At 30.2% G+C, this 19059-nt stretch overlaps 1 protein-coding gene across 1 annotated transcript; it reads right to left on the reverse strand.

The window, feature by feature from the left end:
- Positions 1-471: 471 nt before the first annotated feature.
- Positions 472-7957, reverse strand: LOC130446438 (cell adhesion molecule 2-like). The gene is made up of 7 exons (XM_056782706.1): positions 7492-7957; positions 6297-6575; positions 4538-4752; positions 3530-3665; positions 2867-3000; positions 2538-2760; positions 472-2182 (listed from the first exon to the last, which is right to left on the reverse strand). Exons 2-7 carry the CDS (start codon positions 6340-6342, stop codon positions 2109-2111), a joined length of 828 nt encoding a protein of 275 aa, XP_056638684.1. The 5' UTR covers positions 6343-6575; positions 7492-7957; the 3' UTR covers positions 472-2108.
- Between the last annotated feature and the right edge of the window lie 11102 nt (positions 7958-19059).

A 19059-nucleotide genomic window follows, 5' to 3' on the forward strand; every position in this document is an offset into this window, starting at 1 on the left:
CAAGATAGAAGTGAATCCTCTCATAATAATTTAACTATAAATTTTGAAAATTGGTGATTAATAATATATGGATGAAATGATTTATACCCCCAATGCTTGCCCTCGCATTTGACCAATATTATACATCCCATCATTATCCTTTCAACGGTAAAATCCTTTTGTGTACTGTATACTCGTATTTATATTTTTGTTGGATATGCTGGCGGACATCCTGCTATTCAGTTTAATTTAATCGAATTTTTTTGCGGAAAGCTCCAGATCAATAGAAAATTGCCTTTTTTAATTTCGTTGAATGAAAGGAATGGGCGGAAACCACAGATACAAGTTTTTTTTTGTTTCGTTTAAATGATCATGCTACACAGTTCCTTCGTGAACGCCAATGTGCATGAACGTAAAACCAAATTAAAAATAAATTAGTTCAACAATCAGGGATATTATTTAGGGGTTAGTGTGATAAATAAATATGTGATATTGGGCAAAAAAAGTTTATTGTAAACTTGTTTGACAAAAATTATGGATTCCAATACTTTTTCTTTTATTTACACAGACATGTTACAATATGGTCTAAAAAAATGATAAAAAATAACCATTATCTGCGACTCTAATCTCTGAAATTAATTACTTTAAATTTGACTTATCATTTATATATTAACAAAATTGCTGTTTTTTTTTCTATGGCCACTTTCTACGACTGGCTCTTTCAACAGGATAAAATATGATTAGAAAACGACCAAATACTTGTGTGTTTTGTTTTGTTCCGTTTTCTATACTGTTGTTTTCACTTTACATTTATTGAAGTAACAAAATTGAGGAGTGGAGAGAGTCCCAATCAATGCTGCTTTGCTTAAATCTTATGTGACAAGCGACGTTCAAAATTATTAAAATGTCATTCAATCTAATGACAGATTGGTAGTTTTCCTTTTAAAACAATATCGCGTTGATTGAGCCTTGGCCTACACTTATTTTTGTATAAAATACATTTAATAATAAAAAATTTAATCTTCAATGATTAATATTTTTGTAGTGCATTTTATTAACGTAAAATTTGTTTTTTTCAGTGGCGTCCGTTATTTTTATAAAATAGAAAAAACTCAAATGGAAAATAAGAGTCTTTTTATAATGCAGACTTTGTTATTTGGAGTTAATACTGAAAATCAACCACATACATCCTGAAAAAAATTGCGATTTCTTGAATACATTACATATTAAATGATGCTTTTCTCTTGCTTATAAATCTGACGGCATTCCCAAAATGTATGAGATTTTTTGAGAAGCTATTAGGTAATAATAACAAGCGTTCTTCTTCTTCTTTGATTCTCTTTTGTAACAATCGCGCGAATGATAATTGAATCACTTGAAAATGGCAGATAGTATCTCGAAAATTTCGTGAATGGAGAAATTTTATCTCTATTGTGAAGAGTCGTCATGAAACAAATGTCTCATGAAATAAAATTTTTTAGTTCTATCCATCTCAGAAGTTTATAAAACATATTTAATTATTTGAATAATAATTGATTGACATAATTTGTAACATGTTACATTGAGAACTGTTTATTAAGCCAAATTTGACGATCATCATTAACCAAAATATACTGAATGAACTAAATGAAGAAAATGGAAACACTAGTAATTAGTTATATCACACATTTGATTTTGTATTATATGATTACTTCCATTGGAATACTATTTTATTTCAACGGACGCCCAAACATTCAATGAGGGTAGTATACAAATGTATTCTATAGAATTTGTTAATATAAAGATCAATATTAAGGATATTTTCATCTTTATAAGACTCATTTATTTTCCACAATCTGCAATTGATGAATTAAATCGATAAAGTTTTTTTTGATTGCTATGAAGGTAACATCCTTTATATTAATATTTACATTGATCATAATCATGCAAAAATAATCAATTTCTAAAATACTAAAATTGTTCGAAAGTCATTGGGGGTTACGGGGAGAATAAACAAAGTTTTCATTTAGATGATTATCACAGTCGAAATAGACACTAAGAATAGCAGTTCAGTTCAAGGCGACATCGAATTGCACAAATATTGAAACAATTTTTTATTTACCACGATATTTTTAAACAATTAAAAACACTCACGTTAAAAGGTATATTGCAGCGAAAAGAAATGAGGCGATGTTGAACTCGTTTCGACTGCCGAAACTTTTCACTATAACAAAAAAAATTATAAACGTTATATACAGTGTGATTCGGTAGGAAATGCGTATTGCATAACCCTGGAAAAAATCCAGTCACAAAACGGATTTTGAGAAGATTAATTAATTAAAAAATATCAAATGGATATATACACGCTCTCGCGTTATTAATAATAATAAATTATATTATTTCTCTGTTCTAAAGCATTTGTTAATAGAAAAGTATATAGGATATACAAAATTATCCTCTACTGTCTATTCAGAAGTACCTAAAGTTTATCGAACTGAGCCCTTTGCCTCATTTTCTTTTGTAATTTGTTTCCTTTGCACTTCTTTGGTTATTTTATTAGCTATACAAAGTTTACTTACCCAATAGAAGGGCTTCTCTTAGTGGTAGAGATTTCGTGTGTACGACACTTTCCCTGTCTGATTCATATAGTAAAGGTGTCATTGAAGCTACACATTTCACCCTCATCGAACCTCCACGGAAATGGTGGTTACCCAATTTGAATTTTAGACCTAACACCGATGATACCAACCCTCGCGAATGTTGTTCGTCGGGATATGAAATTAGTGCGTCTTGTTTTTGAATCTTTAAAAATAAATTTAATAATGTCTTTTGTTATAAATAAAATTATCGATACAATCATCAACATTTTGATCCAAGAGAAAGTAAAAGATTCGTAATTAGTATTTACCTGCTGCTCGTTTATATACCAATGCAAGATAGAAGCAGGATGACTTTTTCCTGCTGTACAATTTAAATTTATTTCATCTCCAATTTGATATTCGTCTTCTACACCTGATATAACAGGATTTTCAGTTGGAAGAGCTGGAACAATAAAACAGCGATAGTTGTTTTTTTTTCGTTCAAATTAAATATTAATCGTGTCGTCTACAAGAATATCTCAAATTACTCTTGGCACTCCCTTTGTATATACACATTTGTGAACGTACATTTTCCATGACCCGACAAGTTGAATACAAAGAATCTTATGTTTGCTGAGAACATTTGTGCTTTACATCTTCATTATCTGAGTTACTTAGTTGACGTTCCTTCTCTACCTAGATTTACACTGTTCGCGACACATCTTAAACTTTTCGTGGTAACGGTAGCCATAAACAAGCAATAATCCAGAGTTATTTGTATGTCAAACTAATAAGCTTGTTTAGGTAAAAATTATTATTTGTTTCGGAAAACATTTATTTGGTCCAATCTTAGGGGAATTAATTAATTGGGGATTGAGGTGTGTTGGAGAATTCCTCTTTCAAAAAAAAAATGATTTAATTCTTAAGATTTAAAACTAAATATTCAAACTGACACGTCTCAAAGTATTGTTGCAAATTATATTTGAACCTACCTACTACTTCCATTTTTGCCTCGCTCTGCGCTGAAGCAAAAGATGGAGCCTCTGCGGATACTTCACATCGAAATATCCCGGTACTCTTCCAATCTATAGGTCTTATTACAACTCTTTTGCTATCGGAACGACTCATCTGGAACAAAAGAATTACATTTTTCAATTTAAAAAAGTATCTACAATTTTTTTAAGAAGATACCATTTGAAACTCATATTAAACAAACGAAACTTATATCAATCAGTTTAAGATTATCATTTTATTAAATTTAGATTTCAAATTGTCGGTTTACCGTTTAATGTAAAATAATGTTGAATGTTCAATAATACCTTTATAAATCACCATTTACTGTAATATAAAACAACAAATCTGTATTCTAAATATAAAAAAATAGAATATATGAGAACATGGCCGTCCATATTACTGAAGGGAGCAATTTCATTCACTGTATTATTCAGCTGACAATCATTTAGAATGACGCGGTATCAATTAGCAAAATAACACCAACGTAAAATAAATTAAAAAATCCTAAATCGAACGTGATTGCATCTGCGGATTTCATTGTTCTAAAATAATATTATTTTTATTTTAAAATGAAAACGTAATCAAGACTCATTCATTTTTCTATACTATCAAATATTATTGATGCACTTTCATTTTGAATGGAATGTTTTAGCTTTCATTCGATGAATTAGCAGGACTCTTATAATTCGGACGTAACTTCAAAGTCCCCTCGTATTACATGCATAAAAATGATTTTTTTAGCCTTACTTTATTTATGACTGTATCTTTTCGATCAAAATGATTCTTTAACATGCTATAGTAATCTCGAGCTATATTCACGTCAACCCGATTAATCATTTACTAATTTTGTTCCGTCATGATATTTGTGAATTAAAATGTTTGATTCAATATTTGTTTTTGTGGAATCGGACCTCGATAAAAAGTAACGAAAACAGAATCTCACATCGTGATGAATCAATTGATATTTAAACAGTTTATATACTTACGTCAACGTGAATTCCATCTACTTCGAACCAATTAGATTGAGGCCTTTCTTTCGGAACGAATCTATAGAATTCCTCGTGATCCTTATACCATTTAACGGAATATAAAGTATCATTACCTAAGTCGTATTCACATTGTAACTGGGCCGTTTCCCCTGGTACCCTATATTGAGGTACGTTTACACGAACCCATTTCAGTCCAGCACCAGATACAAGTCCTAGAAATAATTAACTGTCTATCTCAATTTATTAAAACATTCCCTATGTGTGCATGTTTGTGTGTGTGTGTTTTTTTTTATAAGAGGGGGGAATCCTTTTACGGATTTCAGGCATAGGTGGTACGCCTGAATATGTGAGACTCGACTCTGCGGCGCTATTGCCCCTACTCACTAAACCCTAAACCTCTTATCTTCTATCCTCTCAACCCCCACGGACCTCGCTTTTAGGCATTACATCGCAGAGGGAGGAATTAGCTGCTGCTCTTCCTTCTGGTTGCTAAGATTTTATATCTTCTTTCTTCTAGTGGAAGTCATTCGCTCTTCTTCTTTCAATGGTAAAGGTTCCTTCTTTCCTCAGCTAGAGCTCTGAGTGGCAAAGTTCCGGAAATGACACAGACTGCTTCCTCCGATATTGTGCGGAAGGCGCTGGCTACTCTTACAGCATTTAGACGATATACTGGTCCAGCCTTTCTCCATGACTCCTGCAGCTCCAGCGAATCTGCCCAAATGGATATTCCATAAGTGAGCACCGACGTGACAACTAATGATAATAGTAGTCTTCTGCTCTGCTTTGGGCCGCCGACATTAGGCATCAGTCTTGCGAGACTAGCTCTTACTATCGATGCTTTGGCACTGACGTGTTCTACCTGCTGCTTGAAGTTGAGTCGGGCATGAAGCATCACTCCCAGATATCGGATATACGGTTGTGATGTGATTTCTTGTGTACCGACTTTCAGCTTGATGGTCTCTACTGCTTTTCTGCTGCTAATAAGCACTGCCTCAGTCTTGTACTTCGCCAGTTGGAGATTCATTTCGTCCATCCATTGGTTGATTCTGTCAAAGGTGATGTCGAACATATGGCTTATCTCATCAAGATGTTTGGCAACGATCACGACCGCTACATCATCAGCGTACGCTATCAGTTTGACGTTACTTGGTAGTTTCAGTCTTAACAGTCCGTCGTACATGACATTCCACAGGAGTGGGCATAGAACAGAGTCCTGAGGTACACCTCCTGTAATATCGTACTCCTTAGGACCATTCTTCGTGTCATATTTGAGAACTCTATCGGTAAAGTAGCTGGCTACTATCCTACACAGATATTCTGGAACGCTTTTCTCTCGTAGAGCTTGCATGATGCAGTTCCAGTTGGCGGAATTGAAGGCGTTTTTGATGTCTAATGTCGCCACCAGGCAATACTTCTTTGTGCCGCCTTTCCATCTGGTTCCTGCGATCGCTGTGTATGTGTGTGTGTGTGTTGGCTAGAATATGATGATATACGTTTGATTAAAGTGGATTGTAAATGCTCTGGTAGAAAACTTTGGAACCGAGGAAACATTTATTGTTCAAAAGTAAAATTTTAAGTGCCGCTTTTTTTCATCTAAATGAAAAGAGATTTTGCATAACAGGAAAGATTAGGAAAAAATAAAATTATAAGTAACGTTACAAAATTCAAAAAGATCAAAGAAAAAATGAAACTACACTTCAAAACTATAACGCATAGTTACTTTAATAAATTTCATGAATTTCTTTTAGAAACTCACCATTAAAATTACAAATGCAAACAAACAACCAGATGTATATTTCCATTTCGTGAAAGAGCCTTCTCTCTAATGTCCAAAAAACGTATAAAGAGATTCGCCAATTAAAACGAGATCATTTCAAAAACACTCATCGACGTTACTTGCGCCATTGGGTTGAAAACTTTCATTTTTAATGAGTTTGGTGACATGTGTAGCTAATGACTGTACCATTTGCAATTTATCCTGCTGAGAGGAATGCACCTTAAGACGTGGTAGGGAATGTGATCGTTTTTTGACGATCTGTAAAGGAATATTTGAATTAAATTGGGCGCTAACTACAAATTATTAAAAATACTATAAGTTTTCTTTTTATATGCTTCAAAGACGTATTACTTAGAAATAAAAAGTTTACCAAGATACCAGATACTGATATTAATATTTTTTCCATCGAATTATATCTTGTCTTTAAGCAGCTTATACAAAATTTTATACTGCTCAAAGTTTTTTATTATTGAAATTATCACACATTTTTGAACGAGGAAACTTAAGAGAAATACAATATTATTTAGATTACAGTTGTATCATTGTTTTGGATCACAAAATTACACGAATGATTCTAATTTTTTTTCAAGAAAAAATAATTGATAATCAAAATAAAAAGATAAAGAGAGAATTTCAAATTAAAAGAGACTCAAAATCAAGAATATATCTATATAAAATAACGCCAACATTCCTGCAGCTAAATTTTGAAAATATACTGATAGAATGTTCTAAAAGGAACCAACTATTTGACTTACGACTCTTTTGATCACGTTGAGTAAGTCAAACAAAAATTTATTGTAATTTGAAACCTTCATAATAAACATAACAAAAAAATGTAATATTATTAAATCTCAAATAGTATTCTTCAATTTGATGTTAATTTCTTCATATTTGAGTTAGCTACACTTTAATTAAGACATGCCATTTGAAAATTTTTGCAAACTGAACCTGAATAAAAAAATATAAGGACTCTGTCACTATTACTATATAAAAATAAAATTCTAACAATTCCTTATTCTCCTTATTCTTTTTTCTAATTACAAACAATTGATTAGAAATAAAATTTATGTAAAAAAAATGAATAGTCATCGTTCTAAAATTACGAAGACCTTAAATTGTAAAAAATTAATTGAATCCAAAATTTTAAAAAATAATATAAAAAGCCAATACTAACCAGCGCTCTTTTTAATTTAGTCAAAACTTGATATCAGATGACAAAAATCAAAAGCAGAGTTAATCTATCGCTCACAAACACGCGAGAAACTTTTTCAATTTCAAACTCGACGAGAGTTTTAACTAACTTTACACAATTTTTTCAAATTTCCATTCGCGTATATATCGCACGGTACGCGAAACTTCACTGACAAACTCCCGTGTAAGTTTGCCAGCCGCTAACTCCTTTTCCACCATTTCCCAACGTCGTTAAATCCATGCGCAAAAATTTTCCTGAGCAAATTTCTTTTTTAAAGATTTCTTTATTTTTGTTAGTGAATCAATGATAATCAAGTTATAATTTATACAAATATATCTGTTATTTAGAATATAGGAAGCAAACATATTCTTACGATAAATCAATCCATAAGTTCATGCATATCTATTCCAGATCTACAAATTCCTTATTTAATGGGGGTTAAAATTTATTGAGCTATAATATCGTGCTTATAACAAATATTAAATAGAAAATTGTTTTTCTTATTATGAGAATAACATATTAATCTTTGAATTTGTGGTAAAGAATACTAAAGATGAACAAAGGAATGAAATAACAATAAGAGACGGATCAATCGATAGGGATTTTTGATTTATAGTATTTGCTATGAATACAATGTTGTACCTAAATTGAATCCTTTTATACTATTCTATAGAATAGGGAGAATATGGAAGGATCGAATATTGAAACTTGTCTTTATTGTAATATACAGTAGGGCCTTTTTGAATTAAGTGTCATGAATCATTTACTCAAATTTCTATTTCTTCAATAATTCACCAATATATTTTTACACCACGAAAATTACTGTAAAATTAAAAATTTATCGGTTGTATATTCCCGCGTGACGTTGTATTGGAAACTCCATTTTCTAACACAGATGTTAATTATTATTGGAGATTTTTTTACCTTAAATAAATGTTGTATTTACGTTTTAAGTGCTATTTTTGATATTACCTCCTGTTTCACCCTTAATTGTCACTCAGTATAAAGGATCCTATAAATTATGTGTTAACAAACCACGAAACACAGAGCAGATACGGCTAATTTACCCACAAATTGCCTGTCACTAGAGTCTGTTTTTCTTTTCTTTTTTTATCAAAGATTGATGATAGCCTTCAATCGTAATTATTTTCCCTCTATTTTGACTTCTGGTTTGGGAAACACGAGTTAATAGTATTTAGTACTTTAATAAATTCATTAAATATTTTATCTTGAATTTGAAGCGACAATGTAGATCTGTCATCAAATACAAATACAATACAAATTTTTCGAGTTGGAATAGAGAATCAAAGTACGTGAAAAAATTGACCAGGTGCCATTTTTCTTTTCACCCGTCACCGGTCGACGGGGCTTGTTTCTGAATTAATAACGCGGAACATTAGAGAGGTTATTAATGAAACGTCAGCATAGAAACTGTAATAAATTAGCATAAATATGAAAGTAATTGTGGATGAAAAGCAGAAGTATTGAAATGGATGTGTTTATGTCACACGATTGACGTTCTTTATAAATTGAATTACTTAGCACTGTGCCGCTTAAAATAGATCGCGATTTAGCTCGTATTCCAACAGTTCCTGATGGAATTGATTCCAAGGGAGTAGTGCTATACATTTGGAAAAAAAAATGAAACGAGTAATCCTCCTCTGTCAAATAAAAGTTGTATATGTATAAGTATGCATACCTATGATAAAAATAAAATAACAATTAAACCTAACAATAATAGATTCCATAAGAATTCTATAAATAAAATATTTTACAACGTCGAAAAGAATATTTCTATGGGAATGGATATTTCTTTGTAATGTTGTTGTTAGTTTATTGAGGATATAGGAGATACAAAAAGCAATAAAACTTAAGGATTACGATGAGTTTAAAACCATAAAATTATTTATAAAGAGCGGTATATGAAACAAAATAAAACGTGCCTTCATAAAACTATTTAGGATTAAGTGAAAAGGATGAGTATTTCCAGAAATGATAATAATTTAACAATTCGGCAACAGTAAAAGTATGACAAAGAAGCGGTTCTTCAACATCAATAAACAATTTTACTAACTAAATATGATTAATACCACTTTTGGTTTATTTCACCCCTTTTTATGATTCCCGTGTCCGTTCTGGAAACTGCATAACGAGTTTAATGAAATTTTTTGGGGGCTACGGCATTCACACATTCTGTTATTTGAAACTAAAACTATTGAAATGTCTACTGCTCCAAGTTGAAGGCACGTTCTTCTTTATAATCTGTACAGTTTTTAAACAAAAATATTCAAAAAACATTTAGTTCAATTTCCTTATATAAAATCGAAATGTATTTTCTTGCAAGGTACAAAAATTAGATTTAACACTGCACTTATTAGATCAATTAGCGTTTGTTTCCCAACTTCAAGTAGGTAGTCAATAAAAAAAAGAACGACTATACTTTGAAAATAATAGTTGCTTTTTGAATATTTTGCATTCTATTCGAGCGTTTAATTTATACTTTTAAAAGAATTAATTATGAATTTTCTGCATCTAATTACTGAAAAATTACTTAAGTACTTTTTATATCTCCTCAATGGAAGAGATTTTCTTCTTTCTAACTAAGAGATTTTAGTACATTATAGAAAAGTAATATTCTACATTCTTCTAAAAATTTATGTAAAATTACGAAGCACGAATCTCAACTTAAAGGGGTTTGTATTGTATTCAAATGATTAAAAAAACTATGTATAATAAAATTCAAGTTGTTATTTAGTCACTTCCAAATCACAATCAAATAATATTTCTGCATAGACAGAAGCTGCGTGAAATGTATGTGTGTAATGTAATGCTTCGATTTTTATTACACTGCCGATAAAACTGAATGCTATAAATACTGAAATGTCATTGATGTATATTAAAACTACATTCATATTAAACCATATTTTTCGGTTTGTGTTTTTGTAATAAAAAAATTATTGTTTCCAAGCAATGAGTTGTTAAAATATTTATTTTATGATGAAAGATTCAAAAATTGATTACTGAACTTGTGATATTATTTTGTCTTGAACTCTGAGCAAAAATGAATTCTAGTTTTTAAACATTTATTTTATATATTTTGGTTCTTAGAAATATTTATTTAAAAGGACTATTATATTTTAATTTATTGCTTTTAAGTTTTTAGACAACACAATTAATACACATTAGTGCAGTTTGAATGAAAGGCCGGTATAGGCTTGATTTTATGACCTCAGGTACTTGAGTTGTAAAAACGACTGTTTATCGTTATACCAAAAGTACAAACACAAGCACTATGGTCTTTGTTCAAGAAAACATGTGTTTTACTTAATATTGTCTAGGGTTGGACCTTGAAATGAAATATATTTTTTAAATAGTTAGTCTGCGACTAAACTCTGTCCTGTGACGACTCTTCTCGCAAAGTGATTACAAAAATAAAAGATTCATAGTGAATCAATATAATGAAAATCACTGACTATTTATTTCAAGTTAAAATATATAAATCCTATCCATAATTTCCTATATTTTGTTTATGTAATTTCGTTTGAATTTGAATAATATTGGTATGGTGAAATTTTGTCCGTTAATCTTTCAATTTTGATAAATAATTTCTCTTATTCCGATGATCCATTTATAATAAGTAAATCAAACTCTACTTTCAAAACAGTTTTGAACTAATCGAGTATTGTGGTCCAGTATTTATTTAAATTATATTTCAGACAGCATATTATTAATTCGTACTTATATATTTGAACGTAATCCCAAAACAGTCAACTTTCCAAAACTCCATGATATATTTACGCGGTTCATGTTAACTGCTTGCTAAAATATGTGTCCTTTGATACTAGGAAAGTTGTTCAAAATGGAAGCATAACGAACCCTAAAAGTTCGTAGAACAATGGAGAAACAACTACTAATAATAATTTGCGTTTGTCACCGAATTATGTTATGCATTATTCATAAGATATTTCAATAAGAGCTCCTCTTTATTTATAAAAATAAACATTACACATTATCATACCATAACAATATATATATATATATATATATATATATATATATATATATATATATATATATATATATATATATATATATATATTGTTATGGTATGATAATGTGTAATGTTTATTTTTATAAATTTTTTTTTTAAATAAAATCAGATTTTAATTTGGGCGCCATTAATAATTATTTGAATTTATTTATTTTATTATGTTATTATTATTTTTTTTATTCTCAGGGTATTATATTGTGAGGTCAAATTAAAAAATTTTATTGCGATAAATTGTTATGGTTATAAGGTCAGATGATAATAGTCTTAAGACCGGGTCTGTTCTTTATAATGAATAAAATATTCAAAATATACAATTTTTTAACTAGCTATTACAATTATTTTATTTTACAAACATTCATTCATTCATTCATACTCGTAATTACACTCATAAAACTAAATTATATGGAAATGTGAATTCAAATATTATATACTAAAAGAAATACTTAAACTTAATAGAACAGTACCTTAAGTGTTTGTTGTATTTTTAATATTTTTTTTTAAATTGGAAATTGTTACGGCCTTGCAGAATAAACAGATACTCCGCTGTAGTTCCACTCCTGTTCTTTTCCTTTTCACAACTTCTTTATCTTGGAAATTGTCCCTTTGTGAGTATTCTCACTTATTTCACTTTATTTAATTGTTTTCACTAATTTCTTATTACTACACTTATACAATTATTAATTATCAATCCTTTGAATATTTTATGCCTTTTTTATCAAGATTTTAATTTTTTTAAATTTCAATTAAAATTATTTTACTCTTTTTTTTCTTGCCCAAAAATTTCTCTCGTTGTTGATTCTTTTCTTCATAGTTTTTTTTTAACCAATGATAATTATTTTAAAAGTTAGTTACTAAATTGTCATTTCTAAATTTTTAAATTATTGTGACTTTATTCAAATAATATTATTCTATAATTTCTTTGTTGTATTTATTTCATTCCTATGTTATTAATTTTATCATTGCAGTTGTCAAAATTTTTATATTTTATCATTTATAACCTTAAAATTTATGTTGGTATGTCACATAAATTTTTGAAGTTGGTGCTCCTGTTTTTATCTGTCAATTTATGGATTAAATTCTTTGATTATACAGGATTTGTCAAAATTAAATAATAATTTAGAATATAGTGTTGGCCAAAACTTAATATAAAGAATGTTATTTATTTTATTGTGATAAACTGCTCTAAGTAACCGAATAACAGAACTGAACTTATTGCTTTATTTATATCTTATTATTATTTAATAATTTATTTTGGATATATTCATACCATAACAATATATATATATATATATATATACAGTCAAACCTGGATAAGCGAGAGTTTAAGGGAGCACAGTCTCATTCTTGCTTATAGAGTTTTCTCGGTAATGCAGGTACATGGGTAGCGTTTCTCTCTTAGGGGTAGGCAGCAATAACAAGTCACGGCAAGTACAAATGTAGTAAATATGTAATATGATAAAATTATGTGCATGATATGCACAACATATATTATGTACATATGTATATATTTTTAAATGCTTACGAAAACAAAACAAAAATTCATGTACTATGTAATTTTATTTTATTTAAAACTTATTTGCACTCAAAAAAACCGCCAAATTCGTTTGGGTTTCTGTTTTTTATTTCGAATGTTTTTCTCTAACTCATAAATTTTGTGGAATATTGCTTGATCAACAATCGCCGCGTATTCAAAATACTGATGCACCGTCTCCAACGCATTTAAATCTATGGAATGATCTTTATTTCTGTTTCCGGAATCTGTGCCTCGTCTTCACTGTCATTTCCAGCAATACAGGTGTTCACACAATTCTTAACGATATCGTCGTCGGTTTGTTCTCCAGCGGTAGTTACGTCGTCGTCAATTTGAACGAAATCTTCGAAGCTCGGCATTAACATATTGGATTCGTGAGACACAAGCTTAGTCCATTCCTTGTTGCTAGGTTCAACTTCAACATCATTTTTCTCTGGCAGGTCCTGCTCATCTGTACTTTTCCAGAATCCAGCTTACTTGAAGCAGTTTTTGACAGTAACGTCACTGACTAAGTACCATGCTTTTCTAGCAAATTTCATAGCTAGTAAGTAAGTACGTTAATGTCAGGGCTACTGTTTTCTTCCAGACTCGTAAGAATATGTTTAACGACTTCTCTGCGATAAATAAAAGCGTTTAAAAGTGAGAATGATGCCTTGATCTAATGGCTGAAGTTAACTAGTGGTGTTAGCAGGTAAAAACATTACTTTTACGTTTGTTAGTGTTGGTAAGTACGTATGGACAGCACAGTTGTCAATAAATAGTAGAATTTTTTTTCGGTTTATCTTCATTTGTTTGTCAACTTTTTTCAACCAATCTTTAAATAATATCTTGATCATCCAAGCCTTTGTATTATTGGCATAATCAACGGGTAAAGTCTTAACACCTTTACAAAACATCCAGGTCGCTTTGATTTCCCGATGATGAGAAGTGGGAGTTTGTCCGTACCACTCATGTCTACACACTGGATAAGTGTAAGGCATTCCTTGCTCTGTTTTCCTCCTTGGCATTTTTCGCCTTTAAACGTAAATGTTTTATCCGGAAGGCACTTAAAAAACAAAGCAGTTCCATCCGCGTTGTAAATATCGTCTGGTTCATACCCTTCTAAAAGATTTGGCATATCTTCAGTCCAGTGGTTGCACACACCTTTGTCCACAGATTTACTTTCTCCAGCTGCTTTTTTGAAAGCTATGTTATGACGCCTTTTAAAACCCTCTAACCAGCCGTTGCTAGCAGAAAAGTTCTGAATTTCCAGTTTTGTAGCAAACTCTTTTGATTTTTCTTCCAACAGAGGTCCATCTATGGCAATATTCTTATCGAGAGTTTGTTTTATCCATTCCAAAAGACACTTTTCGATATTGGGAAATACAGAAACTCTAGCCCTCTTAATAATTCCATGTCTATCAGAGCACTCAGACTTTATAGAGTCGTTTGATTTTATAATAGATGGATTTTGGTAAATTAAAAGTAAATTGAAAGAATGCGATAAAATAACATTATTTAGTTCGACGAGAATACAAAAACAATGGTAGTTCTACGAAAGTTAAAAATGAGTCATAAAATAGCACATGTTAAATTTGTAAATAAAGCTTGACTGTCGCTTATACAAGTATAGATAAGTAGCAGTCTCACTAACGGAAGTCTAAGAGGGAAAAACGACTCTCTTTTACAGAGGTTTCTGTTTCTTGCTAATAGAGGTTTTTGGAGCTAAAATGACGGGTCCTGGCTATTCGCACTTATAAAGTTTTCTCACTCATTCAGGTTTGACTGTATATATAGTGCTTTTCAGATAAAAGTATCCACCTTTAATAACTTTTGTAATACTGGTATTTAGAAAAAATCCAAAAACACGTCAATTTATGTTGGAAGGGGCAAGCATTATGGCTTATTTAAACTTACTGGAAAAGCCACCCCCTCACCCCTAGCAGCATCCCCTTTATTTTTTTAAATTACTTTTCATATTTTTTATGTAAAATTTGGATACTCCTCTTTGAGCTGATTTCAAAAATGTATAATACTTGTAGGTTAAAGTGGTTAGTTTATGAGATAAACAATTTTTCTTTTAAGAGCACAAATTTTACTTATTATTTACTTTCACCTTATTTGCCTGTACTAAAATGGGTTGTACAACAGTTCAAACTTTTTAATCTTTTTAACTGTGCTATTTATTCTACTTAAAAAATCCAAACAACAAAAAACTCTACTTTTTATTAAATTTTGACATTGTCAACTAGAATTTGTAGTCACTATTGATAGTGTAATTTGATACATTATTTATTTTGTTTCTCTGAAATGGTTTACTCTTTGCAAGAAAGAATTGAAATTGTAGGTTTATACTACCAAAATAATAATTGTGCAAGAGCTGCTGCTAGAATATTTAACGAATTACATGACGGAAGACATGCAACTCATAAGTATGTAATTCAACTGATGGAGAAATTTACCACAACAGGGTCTGTTTGCAATAAAGTGCATAAGCGAGAGGGACTCGTAAATAACGAAGCAATCCAAGTGGCAATTTTAGGGCAGGTCAGCTTAGAAGCTCAACAACCCCAATCGTTGTCAACAATAAGTAGAGCGATCGGTGTTTCATCTTCTACAGTTTTCCGAGTTCTACATAAATTCAAGTACCACCCATACAAAGTTAAGTTGGTGCACGAGTTGAATGAAGATGATTTTGATCGTCGTCTAGAGTTTTGCGAATCAATGACGCAAATTATCAATAACAATCCACAATTGTTAAACAATATTTGCTTTTCTGATGAATGCTCATGGTCATTAAATGGCTTAGTAAGTAGGCATAATTGTAGATATTGGGCTGAAAGTGATCCACATATTATGCGTGAATTCCATACACAACATCCCCAAAAGTTAAACGTTTGGTGTGGTATCCTAGGTGACCACATTGTCGGACCTTTCTTCATCAACGGAAATTTAAATGGTGAATCATATCTTGAGTTACTATAAACGAAACATTCCCCGCTTGTTGGATAGGTAGAAGGGGCAGATGATGGAGTGGCCACCTAGGTCACCGGATTTAACACCCCTAGACTTCTTTTTATGGGGGTATTTAAAAACAAAAGTTTATGCTACCCAACCAGAATCTCTGGATGATTTACGAGAGAGGATAGAAAATGAATGTCGACAATTAAATCCAGCCGTATTAAGCAATGTGAGAGAGGCATTTCAAAATAGATTATACCATTGTATGAAAGTGAATGGTACTCATTTTGAACACTTATTGTAACTTCATAATAAATAGCACAGTTAAAAAGATTAAAGAGTTTAAGCTGTTGTACAACCCATTTTAGTACAGGCAAATAAGGTGAAAGTAAATAATAAGTAAAATTTGTGCCCTTAAAAGAAAAATTGTTTATCTCATAAACTAACCACTTTAACCTACAAATCAGCTCAAAGAGGAGTATCCAAATTTTACATAAAAAATATGACAAGTAATTTAAAAAAATAAAGGGGATGCTGCTGGGGCTTTTCCAGTAAGTTTAAATATGCCATAATGCTTGCCCCTTCTAACATAAATTGACGTGTTTTTGGATTTTTTCTAAATACCAGTATTACAAAAGTTATTAAAGGTGGATACTTTTATCTGAAAAGCACTATATTTATATTTATATATACAGTAATTTTAGAAAAGATACCTAGAAATACTGATATTGATACTGTAAGACTTGACCGAAGAATGCCTTTTTTTTATCAAACATAATTTTTTAATGAGTTAACGTTTCTTCATATGACTTACTTTGTTGACGAACAAAAGCCAAATAGAAATTAGAGGGTAAATTAGACAAACTGTTATAGGTTTGCGTAAACCTCCCCCAATAACAAATCCGTAATTAGTTCTCGCTTATACAGAAATTCGATTTATAGATTTGTTTGTGTTTCCATGCCTATCTTTAATGAATTTAGATCCGCAATTAATTGAATTTATTATTCAAATGAACCTATCGTTAATAGGCTTATTTAATCAATTACTCGATTTTAGAAAATGAAGCGATTCTACTAATATAAACGTCAAAGGAGCTTAGAAATTAAATTGCAATGAAAAGGACAGAAATTATAGAAACTGATTCTCTTGAATTCATGCAAACGAAAACTATGAATGAAAATCGCACAAATATATTTTGTCGTTATATGAGAGAATTAAAAACACAAATATTCTTCGTATCTAAACAAATTATTGAAAAGGAAAAATAATTTTTTTTATTAATATAATCTTAACTTCAATTAATGAAATTTTGATATTTGGTTTATTCTGTCAATTATCTATCTTAAATAAAAATCAAATTATATAATTTTCTTTTAAGTTGTAAAATATTAACAAATTTGTTTAATGAAATTTCGTTAGTTAATGTCAATAATAATATTGATTTTATGTTTAGATACGAATATATCGGACGTATTCTGCTGATAATCATTATTAGAATGACAGGCGTGGCGATAAGTTATAGTCAGACATATATTCGGGACAAGATTCAATTTCACGAAATGTAATATCATATAATAATTGACAAATTGATATCTCTCTCCAGCCAATAAAGTAACATAGGTATACACGCTTTTTTAATAAATTATTATCAGTTCACTATTCTAGGAAAAAAGTTTTATTGGATGGTTAGGTTAGGTTAGTTAGAATTTATATTCAAACCCTTTATTATTGTGAAAATAATCCTTGAATTTAAATAATCTTTTAAGAAAAAAAAGGAATATCACATTGAGCGATTATCTTTTACATTTACATCATTCGAAATCGTTTAAAAATTCAGTGAAGGTTTACAATTTAATGGGAAAAAAATCGCCCACCTACGGGAGTGTCTGTTTCTCAAAGGAAATTTTTAGAAAGATATTTGATATATCAGAGAATTCGAAGTTCAACTTCAAAGAGTTTTAGTCTTTCCTTATTCTTTTGAGATCTATAAAAGGATCGTTAAACATAGGAAGTTGTTAGCAATTTTATAATCTGAATTCAACATTATTCGTCCAAAAATTTCTTCTTTGTAGTTCCTTTGACTGAAATACACCGAGAGAAAAATGGTTTTCCTTATATTATAAATACAAAACTTGTAATTTTAATCTGTAGTTACTAGAGATTATGAAATGAAAAGAAAATATTCATACCATATAGTGAGAAATGAAATAACTACTTTGATATCGTTATACTTTTATTTGTAACAGTAGATCTTCTAAACCATTCATATTTCTTAAACTTTTTTTCATTGTTTAAAAACACGGTTGCGAATTTTTGATTTGTGGTTTCAAATTTACTCATGACATAGGAAAATTTGCTTTGAAACTTACTAAAGATTAGTTGCAATAAACTTGTAATTGTTAAATAGGGTTACAGAAAACGATAGATTTTATTATAACGAACTTATATTTGAGTCTACGAAATTATGTTTGTAGTTCAACAAGTTTATTATGCAACACATTGTATAAATTTGGTCAAGTATGTAATCGCATGATAGGTAATGGACCGTTCTTCTTTGAAAGTAGCTATGGGTTAACATTCCATTTCTTCACAAAAATTTTATTCTAATATACATCCTATAACTATTTTAATTTATGTAGAATTTTTCCATAATTAACCACATAAATTTAAAGAGAATAGAGAAAAAAAATATAAAAGAAAAAAACTGAATTGGAAATGCCACAGTTCTACAAACCCTAGTAAAACATCTTAGAATTTAAAGAGTGTACTTGACAAGAAAACGCCACACAATTATGAATGTTTACAAACATCAAAGGGATGAAATTCAAACTCTGGTATACTATTGCGAAAGTATAAAGAGGTTTACGTAAAGAAAAATTACTTTGTTGCCCTGTGAAATTTAATAAGCTCCACTTTTATCAATATTTCTATATAAGTACGGATTCGATTTTAGTGTTATCTTCCAGTCGAAAATTTATATAATTTATATAAGTACAAGCATATTATTAGAATATTTGAGCATATCTT

The sequence above is a fragment of the Diorhabda sublineata genome, chromosome 7 (assembly GCF_026230105.1).
Source record: "Diorhabda sublineata isolate icDioSubl1.1 chromosome 7, icDioSubl1.1, whole genome shotgun sequence".
Lineage (NCBI taxonomy): Eukaryota > Metazoa > Arthropoda > Insecta > Coleoptera > Chrysomelidae > Diorhabda > Diorhabda sublineata.

Excerpts from the sequence above, each read along its gene's own strand:
- LOC130446438 (XM_056782706.1), bottom strand. The coding sequence starts at position 6,342 with ATGGAAATATACATCTGGTTGTTTGTTTGCATTTGTAATTTTAATG. Across the intron at positions 4,753-6,296 it reads TTGCATTTGTAATTTTAATG|GACTTGTATCTGGTGCTGGA; the intron begins GTGAGTTTCTAA and ends AATTATTTCTAG. Across the intron at positions 3,001-3,529 it reads GGCAAAAATGGAAGTAGTAG|CTCTTCCAACTGAAAATCCT; the intron begins GTAGGTTCAAAT and ends TTATTGTTCCAG.